Here is a 14630-nt window from a genome sequence, read left to right as displayed (position 1 = left end):
TTGCTGGTAATCCATGGTCAGAGTTGGGGGAACTCCCCCCCCCCCACCGTGCCCCAGAAAAATCCAACTGAATGGAGAAATATAGCAGAATGTGCCAGATTAGGCTAAAATGGAGCTGGATAATTTGTGATTCAGCATGGCTTCTGGAACCAGCCATCGTTCCTAGAAAACTCTGTGCATCACACCAACAATCGTCGTCTTGTTTGGGCATAGTATGTTTTGTAAATAGAGCAGTTGTGGTCTGTTCACCCAGGTTTGAAGGTTGCAGGGTTCTCTGAACCCAGCCAGTGGATACCTTCCTATTTTAACTGGTGGATTAAATAAATACACCTATGGGTTAAGTAAAGCCAGCAAAAGCTTCTCTGTAGTATAGAATTGTGCCCTTCAGTTTCTCAGGGGCCGATTATTCCTTTTGGTCGTATCTGGATTTGCGGTCATAGGAGGAGACACATATCTTTCTTTGTCCTCTGTCTGCATATTTAACTATTATAAACTGCGTTCTTGGTGGTTCTCGGCCTCTTTTTCATCCTGTTCTGCATAAGATGTAGTGACTTCACCTCTGTTCCCTTAATGGCAGCCAATTAGGTTGTGCTGTTTTCCCCTAAATTGTGAACGAGTCCTACAATTCCTTGCTGTTGGGTTTGCTCCTGGAACTCTAACCTTTGACATACGGAGGCCACCCTTTCCTCATCTTCCACACCCTTATTCCTAGTTTCACAGTGTCCTCACCCTTTGCCGCATGATCTTGATGTCATAGTCCTACTGTAGGCTGAAGGCAGCGCCATCCAGCATGTGCAAAGAAGAGGCAGCCCCTGGGTGTTCACTCTTTCGTGCAAGGCTGATGCCCAAGGTTTCTTAGCTGATCCTGTTCCTATCCCACATCTCAGTATTGGCTAGCAGTCAGAAAAATATAACGTGTACCTTCCCAGAAACCAAATGAAAGATGCCTGCAGTTAAAAATAGCAGCAGGAGGGCAGCGACCTGAAACATGAAAAGAAAAAGAAGTAGAGGGTTCCCTCTCTGAAAATCAGTCAGTAGGTGAGCTGGCAGAAGGATGGGAAGGAGGCGTTCCAAACCAAGGAACGGTGGCTGAGATTTTCCTGTTTCTCATGGCCATCTACCTATACCGACAGCTGCTTACTGTCCTTGAACAAACTGGAGCAGTTTATGTAGGTCAGACTTGCCCAGCTTTAGTGCCTTCCCAATAGAATCATAGAGTTGGAGGGGACCTAAGAGATCATCAAGTCCAGCCTCCTGCATGCTTTAGGATTTACTACACCATCCCCGATAGGTGACCATCCAACCTCTGCTTGAAAACCTCCAGTGAAGGGGAAGAAACCACTCCGTGCAGTCACTGTTCCCCTGAGTGATGGCTCTTACAGTTAAGAAGTTCTTCCTAATGTCTAATCCGTGTCTACCTCTTTGGAGTTTCATCCCATGAGTTTTAGTCTTACCCTCTGGAGGAAGTGAGAACAAGTCTGAACTCTCTACAGGGTGACAGTCCTTCAGGTATATGAAGACAGCTATCGTGTGTCCTCTCAACCTTCCCTTCTACAAGTTAAACATACCTAGGTCTTTTCACAGTTCCTCATAGGAGTTGGTTTCCAGTCCTTTCACCATCTTGGTCGATCTTCTCTGGACTTGCTCCAGTTGATCAATGTCCTTTTAAAAATATATGTGGACTTCCATTTTTAGAATTCCTAATAAAGGTCCTCCTGACAAATGGGTTCCATTCATAAATTGTGAATATTGCAATATAATATTTCTGATTGATTAAACCCAACCTTTTCCAACTTGGTTGGCCATTGAGTGTTGGATTTCAACTCCTAAGATTCCCAGCATGAGTGGGTCATCATCTCCTGGGCACTTACCAGGTTGGGGAAGACTGGGTTTAGTACTTTTAATCCTTAATATTAAATTGTAATGTTCATAAGTTATGAATGGCCCTTAGAGTTCACCTTTCACTAACTTGGTACCGTTTCGGGATGTTAGATTTCAACTGTCATGATCCTTAGCCAGTGCAATCATTGCTAAAGTCCAATTCTGGGTTGAGAAAAGCCACCATAGTGTATCAACCATGTTCCCAGATAAAGAATATCAAAGAAGGGAACATGGAAATTTCCTTAAGTTATCCTGTTTGGGACTAATTGTTCCGATAGTGATGTGCACGAAGTAGGAATGGATAACAGATTGAGCCAAGAGTCAAAATCAAGAACCAGTTACATGGCCTTAAGATCCACAACCAAGGTTTTGCAGCCCTAAAGGAAAAGTGCTGAACAGAGAATATTTCACTTAAAAAAGAGGAGCAAAACCAATAGTGAATTTGCAGGGGTTACGCTAGTGAGCATGAATTGGCTCTTGTTTTTTAGGTGTAATCTCAAGTAAATGTTTCCTCATTTTATGATCTGGTTTATAATTCACTAATCTTGCTTTCCTCTTAATCTGGTTTAGGAATGCACTCCCTGAATGCATATTATTCAAGTTCCCATTCCTCCCCCCATCTTTGCAATCTTCTAGTTGCTTTAATGCTCCTCTCCCCACCCCTGGCTTATTAAAAATCACAGTTGCTGCCAATTTCTTCAGTGATCCCATTGCTGCAAAAACCTGCAGCCGCAGAGACCTCGGTGCACCCCTGGCTTCCTAATTGTTTTTGGTCACTGGCCCCTGCAAGGAACAAGGCAGTTCAGGAGACTCTAATTTTCTCAGGGCTGAGAGACCATAGAGTTTTCTTAATGCAGACGCCAGGGCACCTGACCCTCTGCCTTCTCTATGGGTGAAGTCTATGGTCACTGGAAGAAACAAGGTTATTGCAGGTCTTCCAGAAGTGGTTGAGAAATTGATGAGATAGGAGCTGGCAAACAAGTTAGGGGCAGGGATGCTTAAGTGCTCTACCCTAGCACATTAAGGTGCATTGAGCTTGATATGGGAAAAATGTATCCGTGCATGCATTTCAGTGTGCATTCATGAATGTGTATATGCATACCTTTAGGCAGCACGCACCAGAAAGGTTGCCCTTCTGGTATAAAAGTATGAGGGTGTAATTACTTAGCAATATGAGTTGGGATCCAAGTACTATAGGTGCATTGAGAATGCATTGTTGCCTTACTTAGCATTTATTAATTGAAAAGAAAGGCTGTGTTTTTGCTCCAAATAATTTACTGGAAAAGGGAGGGATGCATTTTTAGGATTGTTAAGAATATGATAATAGAGATCTTATATCTTACTCTTGGGATTCCTTCCTTCTTGAGATATATGCTTCTATTTTTTTTTTAATTGGCTTTTACTTTTACATGTACCCCAGTACATTTGGGACAAACCCAAGCTGGTGTTGCAAAGTGATGTGTAAAATTGTTGTGAGCTACCCAGAGTGATTGAGAGTCAGGTGGCATACAAGTTTAATAAACTGTTATTATTATGGTTTGTGAAAGCAGGGAGCTACATAAGTGACCTTACGCATAGGAGGACATCTGTGGAGAAACAGGGAGGTGCAAGTGACATCACACCTATGACTTGTGTAACACCATAGTGTCATGGCATGTGCGATGTCATCTTGACATAATGATGGCTTCCAATGGATACCTATGACCAAAGATACACTTGAACTCCTGTTTAGTTTACTCCTGACTGGTATGTCAGCTTTTTCTGGCGTGTTGGGACCATGGGGTGAAGTTTTATTGTAATGACTCTTGCAATTTATGGTGGTATCAGTTGTTCTAATCGCAGTTGCCTTTCCCTTCTGATCTCATAGTACCTGAAATCTAATTGCAGAGTCCGTACCCCACTACTTAAAATTTTAGCATGGGGAAAACAGCTATGATGCAGGCCTGGAGATGAACCTCGGAAAAGACATACTGGATCTGGCCAAAATCTTCCCAATCCAACATTTTTGTCCTACAGTGTCCCAAGAGATACCTAGGAGAAACACATAAGCAGGATATGAATGCTGTGGAGGTCCCTGACCCCTGTTCCTCAGCAGTTGGGATTGAGAGACACCTCTGATATCAGAAGGAATATAATGCCATCATTTTTTAAAGTTGGTTTTATTATATTATTATAAGACATAAGTAATACATTATACATAATACTTTATTGATTCAAATTATCCCATTTTTTTTATCCAGAAGGAACTCAAAATAACAACAAGCAACCACTAATAACCTTTTCCTCCTTCTTTTAATCAAATCTCCTCTTAAAGTGGTTGTGCCTAGCCTACAATAGCTGAGTTCACACATTGTGCTAAGGCATGGCTTGCTTAACCACAATTTATTGTACGAGTCACAATTGACTGGTTTCACACAGCACACTAAGCCATAGGCCATGACTTACACATCACAATGCCTGGGTTTGCACTTGCTGACTGAACTCACGTATACTACTAAGTTATGGTTGGTTTAACTATGGGATCCTGAATAAATAGTTATGGTTTGAGTTCATTTGGTATGCTAAGTCCTATACCATATTCTGCAAATCACAGTGGCAACACTCACACAGTATGCCTAGCCAAAATGAAACAAACCACATTATGGCTTAGCATGATGTCTGAACCCAGTTGTACAAGTCACAGTTTTGATATGGTCAGAAAGGAGGGAGGAGGAGCAGGAGGAGGAGGAGGAGGAAGTGCCAATCATACAATTCTAGAATTCTTACAACGAATTGTTCCCCTTAGCTTTCCCCATCCTGTCTTTGGAACAAGGCCTGATAAAGCTCAAGATAGCTTGGCATTTGACATGAATGAAATCAGGGAAGTATCTTGTGGCACCTTACAGATGGGTAGGTTTGTTTCTCACAGTACACTAATTAGCCCTCAAGGTGCCACCAGATTCTGCTATTTTTGTGGTAACGCATGAAAACAGCTACCTCTCTGGAAATGGCTTAAATGAATAAGCCTCTTAGGGCTCTTAACCTCCCCTTATGGGGCCTTTGTATGACTCAGCCCATACACGGTAATTGGCCCAGAAGGACATTTGTGCAGTAGGAGAAGATGCTGATAAGGCTGCTCGCACCATCAAAGGGTTGAGCATCTCCTTTACCTAGAATGATGCATACATTACACTTGAGGCTCCTTATCTAGGGCAAAAAGAGCTACATGAAGAAATTATGCTCTATAGAAATTATGAACAGCATGCCCATCATTCTACAAAGTGCCACCAGATTCCACATAGGTTGAGCTCAAGAGATCAACTCAAGCAGCATGGCCAAAGAAGCTGGAACTGTGGTCCAAACTACCTTGGTTGCGGAAGGGTGAAAGAAGTCCAGGCCGGAGAGTCTTTCAGGCAGAGAGCAAATAAACTTCCCCTTGCCTGGCTTGTTGCTTTGCTTGGGTGTTGTACATTTTGTTTTTACACAGGCAATGGGAGAGACTGAGGTTCCCTTTGTTCAGTGTTAAAAAGATATCATGAATTCTTGGAGAATTAGTCCTGTATGAACAATACATTCAGCAATACTGGTTAGGTTTTCGTAACTCTGTTTATTGAGATGACAGTATGGGGTGGTTTGACCTTCTCCTATCTTTGCTTTGGGGGTACAAAGAAGTCAAGATTTCCACCCTTATGTTTACAAATGGTAAGTTAGTAAATACAAAAAAAAAAAAAGTATATAAGAACATAACCAGTGGCCTGCTGGATCGGGCCCCTGGCCCATCTAGTCCAGCAGTCTATTCTCAGCGGCTAACCAACCACACAGTGGCTAACAGCTGCCCACAAGGGAAGCCCCTTCTCCCAGCAGGTGGTCTTTCTTCAGGCCAAGCTGGTCATATCTCATGGTAATGAATCCTAAAGTTAAATTCTTTGTTTTCTGTCCTGGTTCTTCCACATTTAATTTCATTGGGTGACCTCTGGTTCTAGCATTTTGGGAAGAGGAAAACAACTTCTCCTTGTCCACTTTTCTCCATGTGGGTGCTGATGGTTTTTAAAGCTGCCTTTGGAACGGAGAAGTTCTCTTCCCATTTTATTAGGGGAAATAAATTTACAATAGCACTTTCCACTGGTAAGTGGAATCCCCAGGGCCAACCATCAGGGAATCTCCTCACTCTAGAATGGTAATCCTCAAGCCAATTCTCATTTCCTCATCCTTCTGATTTGTGGTTGCTCCCATAAAGATAATTAACACTATTTCAGCATAACATGAAATCTTAATTCCTCTTGCTTGGCATCTCTGGGACTAGAGAGCTGGTGAGATTGCTGCTTTGGGCTCATATGCACATTCTCATTGCTATGGCATGAAGAGGTCCAGTAATGTTTGTGAAGGAGCTGTCTTCACAGTGTTGCCTCTGTCTTGCTGCCAGCTCATTGCTGAGACAGCTTGAAGTTGGTGTTAGTTGTTCTAGCATGAACATGATGTTTTCCCTTTCATCCTGACATAAAAGTGCCCAAGTGGACAATCTAAGGAGCATGGAATCATGGGATGACGGGGTCAGCATGGGGGTTCTGCTGAGCTTTATAGAACATATATAGAGGTGGTGCTTGTACACTCCAGGTGCTCGGTCCAGTCAAGGCTTTGGGGCATACGTTCATCAAATTATTGACATCAAGTTGACCTGACAGGTCTGCTATGGGACTGAATCCTCATGTCCAGTTATTGGGCACTGTGCCTCCATGGCCATTTTGGCTGTTAGACAGACACCTTGTTTAAACAGGCTGTTCTTTTTGGGGGGGGGGGGAGGTTGTACCTGAATGGGGTCTTCCAGGAGAATGATATTCCCATGGGTAAATAAGCTTAAACCAAAAAAAAAAAAAAAGCATTTGCCCCTTAAAAGGCTCCAGGAGGTTGAGGTATTGTTGTTCCTACTGCTTGGATTTTTTAGACACCATTAAGATTTCCAATCCTTGGCTCATGATTAAGCAATGTTCTTAGATGTTCCCATGGAGAGGTTGACTAGATTACCACAAACTGGAATTCTGATTTTGGATTCCAGCCTGCATTTTTCCAGATCTCAAGATGGCAACATCTAGCAGAATATTTCATAGGACTACTGTATGCCATCTTTTTATGTTATCTTGCTGGACTTCATTACTGTACTTCCTACAGTGATAGGAAGATTGATGTTGATCAGTTGATAATCTTAAGCCAAAAAATTAAGGAGGAAACCGGATTGGGCAGAATATGCAACCACCATTCCTACGTACGTTTTGTAAAGCAATTGGTGGTGGTTTTTGCAATGATGAAGTTGAGCAGGACTGGAATTTCAACCAGGGAAAACCACCAATTGTTGCCTTTGCGGTGTTGTGCAATGGAGATGCATGGACGGGATCACTGCCCAGCCCCATCCTGGATGTGCATTAAGGGCACACTGTCGGGGCAGCATGATTTATGGTGATATGATTTCTTCACAACTCTGGGACAGCAGGGAAGTGCAGCCAAGTAGCTCTGTGGATAAGCCCTTTGATGCTTTCTAGGTAGTCTTCAAGAGGGTAGAGTCAGAATTAACTTGTTTGAGTCTGAAGTGCCCAACCTATGTCTGTAAGGCCATATGTCAATGTATGATTCTCCACCAGCATCAAGTACTAATAATTATCCCACCACCCTTCCCACCCAAGAATATCTCCAAGCCTTGGTGCTAAATTGCAATTCTTAGCATTATAGAAGGGGACTGTAATTAAATACATAGGGGTAATAATTAATTGATTTTTATGTTTAGGTTCACATTGTGTAAATACTAAATTTAGTTTTTATCCCAGCTCCACCCACTTCTTTTCAGGGTGCAGTCACTAGCTTACTACTTAAAGGCAAAAGTGAAGTTTTGGATCTTCAGCTGCTGCTATTGAGAAGACAGAACTCAAGTCATCAGCACAGCAAAGATTCCAGCAATTCTATTTCCTGTTGCTTTTGTGTGTGGGTGTGGGAGAAATTTGGGGCTTGCCTTGTTTGATCCCCATGAAGACAGCCATCTTCTTTTCCCTGGTGAGCAGAGTTGTTGAGCTTTTCTCAGTTGAAGAAAACACAAGTCAAGTTTTATTTGGCATAGATTGGCTGTGACTCTAGTGAGTAGCTCCTATGTTGCAGCTAAACATTGGTGGAATGTGCCAGATTTGGGTGCTGGGATAAGGTATTGCTAGCTCACTGGTTTATGCATGGAATGTAAATAATGCTTCCACAAGCAGTGTAATCCGTTCTAATTTCTTTTGGATGAAGCCCCATGAGACTCATGACCTTCTCACAACCTTGTTTACAGTATGCAAGCAGAACATAAGGAGATCTGGAGCAGCACAACCTTATAAAATACTTATATTTTTTAAAGCAATCCAAATTTGCTCCCCTCCCTTCTGTTTCAGCTAATTCAAACTAAAACTCTTACCTGTCTGCAAATTCAGGTTATTTCTATGCCTTATCTGGTAATAGAAGAGGATCACTTTTTAAAGGAAGATAATGGTAGGAAGTTACTTCCAGTTACAGGTAGTCCTTGGTTAACAACGGTAATTGGGACTGGAATTTTCATCACTAAGTGATGTGGTCATAAAGCACAATGTCACATGACTGCATTGCTTAGTGACGGCAACCCTGGCAGTCCCCATTGCTGCTGTTAGGCGAGGATCATGGGTTATGAAGCGAGGACCTCCTCATGACTTCCTGTTGGTTTCCAACAAGCAAAGTCAATGGGGAAGCCAGCAGGAAGTTGTGAGTCCCAGGTGGTTCATGAGCAGGCTGTAGGGTGGGTAAGTGGCTGCTGCGGCATGGCATGGCATGAGTGCAGCTGGGCATCAGGTGGATGCTCTGGAGGATAAGAGGACATGCAAGTGGCTGCTGTGGTGCCATGCAAGCACAGTCGGGCCGGGGTGGCTGCTGCTGGAGGTGGGAGGGTGTACAGGTGGCTCCCGCAGCCCCCAGGATCTCAAATTTCATAGCTGCGCTCCTCGGGAGAAAAAGCAGTGGGAGTGGGAGCAACTTACAGGAGCAACTTGGGACCTTCCCTGCTGGCTTCCCCACTGACTTTGCTTGTGGGAAGCCAGCAGGAAAGATCACAAATGGTGATCACATGACCACTCTTCCCTGGAGCCATCATAAGTGCAAGTTGGTTGCCAAGTGCCTGGATCACATGACCACAGAAGTGCTGGGATGGCTGGAACTTTGAGGACTGGTTATCACTCGTTCAACACTGTCATAACTTTGAATGGTCACTGAACGAGTAGTTGTTAAATGAGGACTATATGTACGAGGTATACATTGACATCTTTTATTTGGTCTTGGGCCTAATAATAATCTATGACCTCAGTTGCAAAGTGAGAGACTCATTCATTACAATGATGGGTTGATCTACATAGTTGAATATTATCAACACTGAATGGGCAGTATCTGGGTAGAGTTCTGCACGGTCATTTTCTCAACCTTGTCTGAAAAGATATTTAGATATGTCAAGAGCTGAAACTTCTGCATGCCAAACCAGGGCTCTCTTACACAGAATTGGTTTAGAGCTATAAAATGGGAGAAACCACTTGAATTTCTTGAACGAAGGGTGGGATAGTTGGGCAACTGATGGATACAGTACTCCCATTTTAACCTATAAGTAGAAGAGGAAGCTATGGCGTGACCCCCAGGGTTTCCTTTGAAGCAATATCTTTGGTACTTCTTGAATTCTTTTTCTGAAAGCTACTGTATCACTATTGAGAAAGACGCTCTATTGCTGAGTTGACCGTGTATCCCGTATTGCCAGTTTTGAATGCACAGAAACGATAATAATTTGAGCTTTCAGGTTATGAAATTCAGATAGGATACCTGAGAGCTTCAGTTTTTAATGTATCTTCTGGAAGATGTCAGCTCTGTCTTGGCAAAGTGCTACGTTGAGTTATCTATCATCCTCAAGGAGGTTTTGATTCTTCTTCAAACATGTACACTCTCCTCAAATATCTCTCTGGATCAAGGATTGTTCAGTTCTCTTTACATTCATTATCTTGGTTCTTGGAAGGACAGGCAACATGTAATGTAGAATCTTACAAGTTTGGTGTTTGCCAGATTTCCCCTGCTGATGTTTGCTCTTCCTGAGTAAAACACAACCTTAAGCTCAGTTTTAAAGACCTGATTAAAAAGGGAAGAAAAACAGTTTTCAGTGTTAAAATGTTGGGCCAATTCTTCAGCTTGAACTTTAGTCACTACGGAAGTCTGTGGAATCCAAAAATCTAATCAGAAAGGTGAAAGGCAAGCTTTGCCCCTTACGTGTGTGTATAATGTATACAAAGGGATATAGAGTTTACATCATGATATATGTTTCATTATTTGCTCATGGATGCCAGTGTGTGCTGTAGAAATTTGAATGTGGCTATGATTTGAACTTGCCAGGATTCACACACCCAAATGCGGGCATTCCCAAATCCTAGTTTTAGATTTACCATTCTGAATAGGGACATTAGAGATCAGTCTTCAGTAAGATGTAATGGTTTACATTAGGATTTGGGAGAAATGTTTTCCACACGGTGACTAGTCTTGGGTTAGTTCTCTTTCTCAGCCTAATTTACGTCATGGAGATGCTGAGAGATAAATATTGGGAAGGACCGCATGTACTACCTTGATCTCCGTAGAAGAAGTGCAGATTATGAGTGCAATAAATCATTACTGAGATGTGCATTGATATTGACAGTAAGTTGCAGAACAATCAACGCCAAAATGCTGATTTTCTACTCTCTGTTTTTTGTTCCCATCAGTTACAGATCTGAAAGCTTTTGAGTTCCTTCTGGTGATTGGACATTTGGACCTCTAAGAAACTCTGAGTGAAAGCTCCCTTTCTTTTCTGGGGGTTTCCCTCTTCTGCTCAGTCTCCGCTGCTCCCCCCATAAGACTTTCAGAGACTGGGGGATTGCTATGGAGCCAAGGGAAAATTCAGGCACTTCCCGGCAGAGGGGAGGTGAGACGGATTTCTTGGCATCGGCCATTGCTTCTGTCAAAGCTCCCGCTGCTCTTGGGGGACCTGGGGAGACCCTGCTCTCTACGTCCAGCTCTGCGAAAGGGATCCCAGGGAGTGGCGATCGTATGGAAGTAGAGGAAGAAGATGAGCTTTGCTCTAGGAGGGATGTGGATTCGATTTCCAATGCCGACAGTGAGAAATGGGTAGCTGGTGACGGCCTAGAGGAACAGGAGTTTTCCATCAAGGAGGCCAACTTCACAGAGGGAAGCCTGAAATTGAAAATCCAGACCACTAAGAGGGCCAAGAAGCCTCCCAAAAGCCTAGAGAACTATATCTGCCCACCTGAGATCAAAATCACCATTAAACAATCTGGGGAGCCCAAACTTTCAAGAGCTGGGAAAAACAGCAAAACGTTGAGAGAGGAAGACCACGCTCACTCCAAAAAAAAGGTAAGGGAGCATCTCTTTTTGCCTGGGGCGGAGGTTGGGAGGGGTCTTCCTTCATGCCTTCTGTTTTCACATGGGATGAAAATGAGCCCCACGGTCCGGGCATTGTCTGCAGGAGCTCAATCACTTTTTTCAAAGGGGGGAAGTTCTCATGGGCTTGCTGAGAGAGTTTGGTTCAGTGCAAACAAGATGAAATCTGTGCCCCGAATGGGTTCTTGCAATCTAAACATGGGACAACAGGTGGACCAGATAAACAGATGGAGGGGGAGGAGGGGACGTAACAAGACAAAGGCCAGATGCTATTAGCATAAGAAGCTCTGAGGTCCCTGCACACCAGATGCTTTGCCATTGTAGGGGCCTCAGCTGAAGGGAGTTTTGAAGAGCTATTTGAAGGACAATGTAATGGCCCACTCACACAAAGACCAGGCCTTTAAACCGGAAGAGCTTGCAGAGTTTAAAAGCTCCTGGGCGCAACTGTCGGCTTGGTTGATGTACCCTGCTTAATAGCCCACCTCCCTTTTTAATTTATTTTTCATCAGAACAAGTTCTAAGAGGATGCCTTGACAAGTGAGGGACAGGTAGAGAGAAGCAGTTTTGCACGGAAGCACCCCACATTTGCAAAATTTGCAGGGTCTGTCTTCTGTAGGTGAAGGATTTGGGGATTCATTTGGGATGAGATCGAGGTTTGCAGCTCAGCTGGCATCAACGCCACCCTGAAGTCCTTTTGGTCTTTAATGGACTTTGAATTTAGAGATAGGAGAATGAAAACAATTTTAGTTTAGTTTTGTTTCTGAGAGAAGTAGGCGCGCATAAGAGAATGTTGTTTCGATTAGGCAGCCTCATAAACGGAATAGTTAACTGTTGCAAGTCACTTTACAGATTGTGTGTTTTGTGTGTCCGTGTGTGTGTGTGTGTGTGTGTGATTCAACTGGAATGGGAACATTCAGAAACAAAGTTCCTTTTTATCATTCTTGCAATTTTTGGGAAAGTCTTGCCTAAGTATTTGCTAGTATTGGGTAGATGGGAAAGGATCGTATATATGTACGTATCAAGCACCCGAAATGACTTTTTAGCAGGGGAACATCCACCAGGTGCAGCTATTCCCACTACAAGGAATCGTTTTACTTCTTCATTTTCTGAACTGTTTGATGGTAAACTTCAGGGGCACTTCGCAAGTAGGATAGTAAAGTCCCAGGTGCCAGATTAGTCAAGATTTAACATTTAATATTTGTGTCTGGAATTTGACACACAAGCTTTTTGTATGCCTGATGTCTGAAAAGATTTCATGCTGACTTTTAAAACATGGATGCTGTCTCCCAAAAATGTGCAGTATTTTTGCAAATATAGTGTAATGATTGGATACACTGTTTTTCCTCTGTTCTGACTATGCAAATAGTATGGCCTGGGTAATACTGTTATTTCTGAATATCTCTTGGTTTTCAGTGTATAGTAGTAGTAATGCATTTCATCATCACTGTAGCTGTGTTCACACCACACACAGAAATAATTAAAGTATTAACAGCTGCATGTGTGTAAAATACTATGTGTTTAGTTGCTACTGAGTCTGGAGCTTAATTGTGCAAATCCAACCTGTTTGGTTAGTTTATGATTTGTACAAACCCAGAAAGTGGGGTAATTTAAGTAAGGTAAATCAGTTGTGCAAATGTATCTCTTTGTCAAATTCCTTCTCCTTAGGCCCTTCTTAGAAGCTATTTCTGCTTTATGTTCTTTTACATTTATTTCATGCTTTATTGGCCTGAAAGGCTAGTTGGGTTAACACATTATACCTAGCCATAGTTTTTAAACCATGATTTATTGAACCACAATTTGAGGTTACCCAGTGTGCTAAATCATAAGCCATTGTTTACCAGTTACAAAGGCTGGGTTCACTGAACTTGCTAAGCCAAAATCAAAAAAGCCACATTATGGGTTAGTGTGTGTGTGTGTGCGGCTTTGAGTCAATATTTGACTCCTGGCGATTGCCTGGACGTGTCCCTGCAGTTTTCTTGGTAACATTTTCAAAAGTGGTTTGCCATTGCCTTCTTCCCAGAGCTGAGAGAGAGTGACTGGCCCAAGGTCACCCAGCTGGCTTTGTGCCTAAGCTGGGACTAGAATGTATGGTCTACAGGTTTCTAGCCTTGGTGCCTTAACCATTACACCAAACTGGTTCTCGTATGGGTTAGTAGCAAGTATCAAAACACTTGCTGTCAGTGTGCCACACCTCATCAAATGACACTTGGATCTGATTGATGGATTGATTGATTGTATGCCATCAAGTTGTTTTTGACTGCTAGCGACCACATAGATAATGCAACAATAACAATGTCATGCTGGCCACATGGATGGTTCAGACAGGATACCCTGCATTTATCCGTATTCTTCCTGGGTATCTTATCAAGGGTTTATCAAGAAAAGGAAGTTCAATTTATCAAAAAAAAAAAAAAAAAGTTGTTCAGGCCAGAAGATGACCTTCCTTGCTGGCATTTACCTGGCAACATAGCTGATCCTCACCTTTCCGTCCCTCGTTCTCTTTAAGTTCTTCAATGCAGTTATGCTTTTGATGAATAGAAGGGATTGGATTCTTTCCCATTTTTCTAGTGGGGCTTTTCTTCTCTTGGTTTCCTAAGATTAATTATCTAGGTCATCTAAAGAAGACAAACTGTCAGATCATCTCTGAGCTGGTTCCTGATTCTCCTTTAATCTTCACAAGAGCTCTTTTATTTTCTGCAAATCTACATGTTCTTTCTTGTCCTCATTTGGACTTTCCTGTCCTGTATCTTGTCCTGTTTCTTGTATACCAGGGTTCCTCAACCTTAGGAACTTTAAGATAGGTGGACTTCAACTCCCAGAATTCCCCAGCCAGCATAGCTTTAAATGGTGCATCTTATGAGTAGATTAGAGCAGTGTTTCTCAATCTCAGCCAGATTAAGATGGGTGGAGTTCAACTCCCAGAATTCCCCTGGCCAACATGCTGGCCGGGGGAATTCTGGGAGTTGAACTCCACCCATTTTAATCTGGCTGAGATTGAGAAACCCTGGATTAGAGATTTTCAGTTGTGGCTGGGTGATTACATGTTGGGATTGGGCTCAGTGATCTTGAGATACATTTTAATTCTGGGGAAGCTTGTCAGACCTTGAGGGTACATGGAGAGTGGAATTATGGAAAGTGCCAAGTGTCTACCCTTTCCTGAATCCCCTGAATTTTGCTACTGGGCTAACTGACCTACCAGTTTTCTGCTGCTCTTTGCAAGAAGCGAAGCCAACACATTTAATAATTGCTCTCCTCTTTGCTTTTTCACATGAGAACATTGCCCTAATTGCCCCAGGTGGTTATGTGATCATCGCAAACAGGGA

The 14630-nt window shown here is 42.8% G+C and overlaps 1 protein-coding gene across 2 annotated transcripts in view; it reads left to right on the top strand.

The window, feature by feature from the left end:
• The window catches only part of SETBP1 (SET binding protein 1), a 247782-nt gene that overhangs the window by 4515 nt on the left and 228637 nt on the right, over nucleotides 1–14630 (top strand). For both annotated transcript variants that reach the window (XM_088153063.1, XM_088153064.1), the window contains exon 2: nucleotides 10632–11280. In XM_088153063.1, the coding sequence (XP_088009189.1) occupies nucleotides 10789–11280 (492 nt within the window). In that variant the 5' untranslated portion in view covers nucleotides 10632–10788. The remainder of the gene's footprint in view (nucleotides 1–10631; nucleotides 11281–14630) is intronic.

The sequence above is a fragment of the Python bivittatus genome, unplaced genomic scaffold (assembly GCF_059951505.1).
Source record: "Python bivittatus isolate LINGU-HERP-01145 unplaced genomic scaffold, Pbiv_v1 ctg000570_np1212, whole genome shotgun sequence".
NCBI classification, from domain to species: domain Eukaryota; kingdom Metazoa; phylum Chordata; class Lepidosauria; order Squamata; family Pythonidae; genus Python; species Python bivittatus.
Note: the sequence above shows the minus strand (reverse complement) of the source record. Positions and strands in the feature narration are given on the sequence as shown.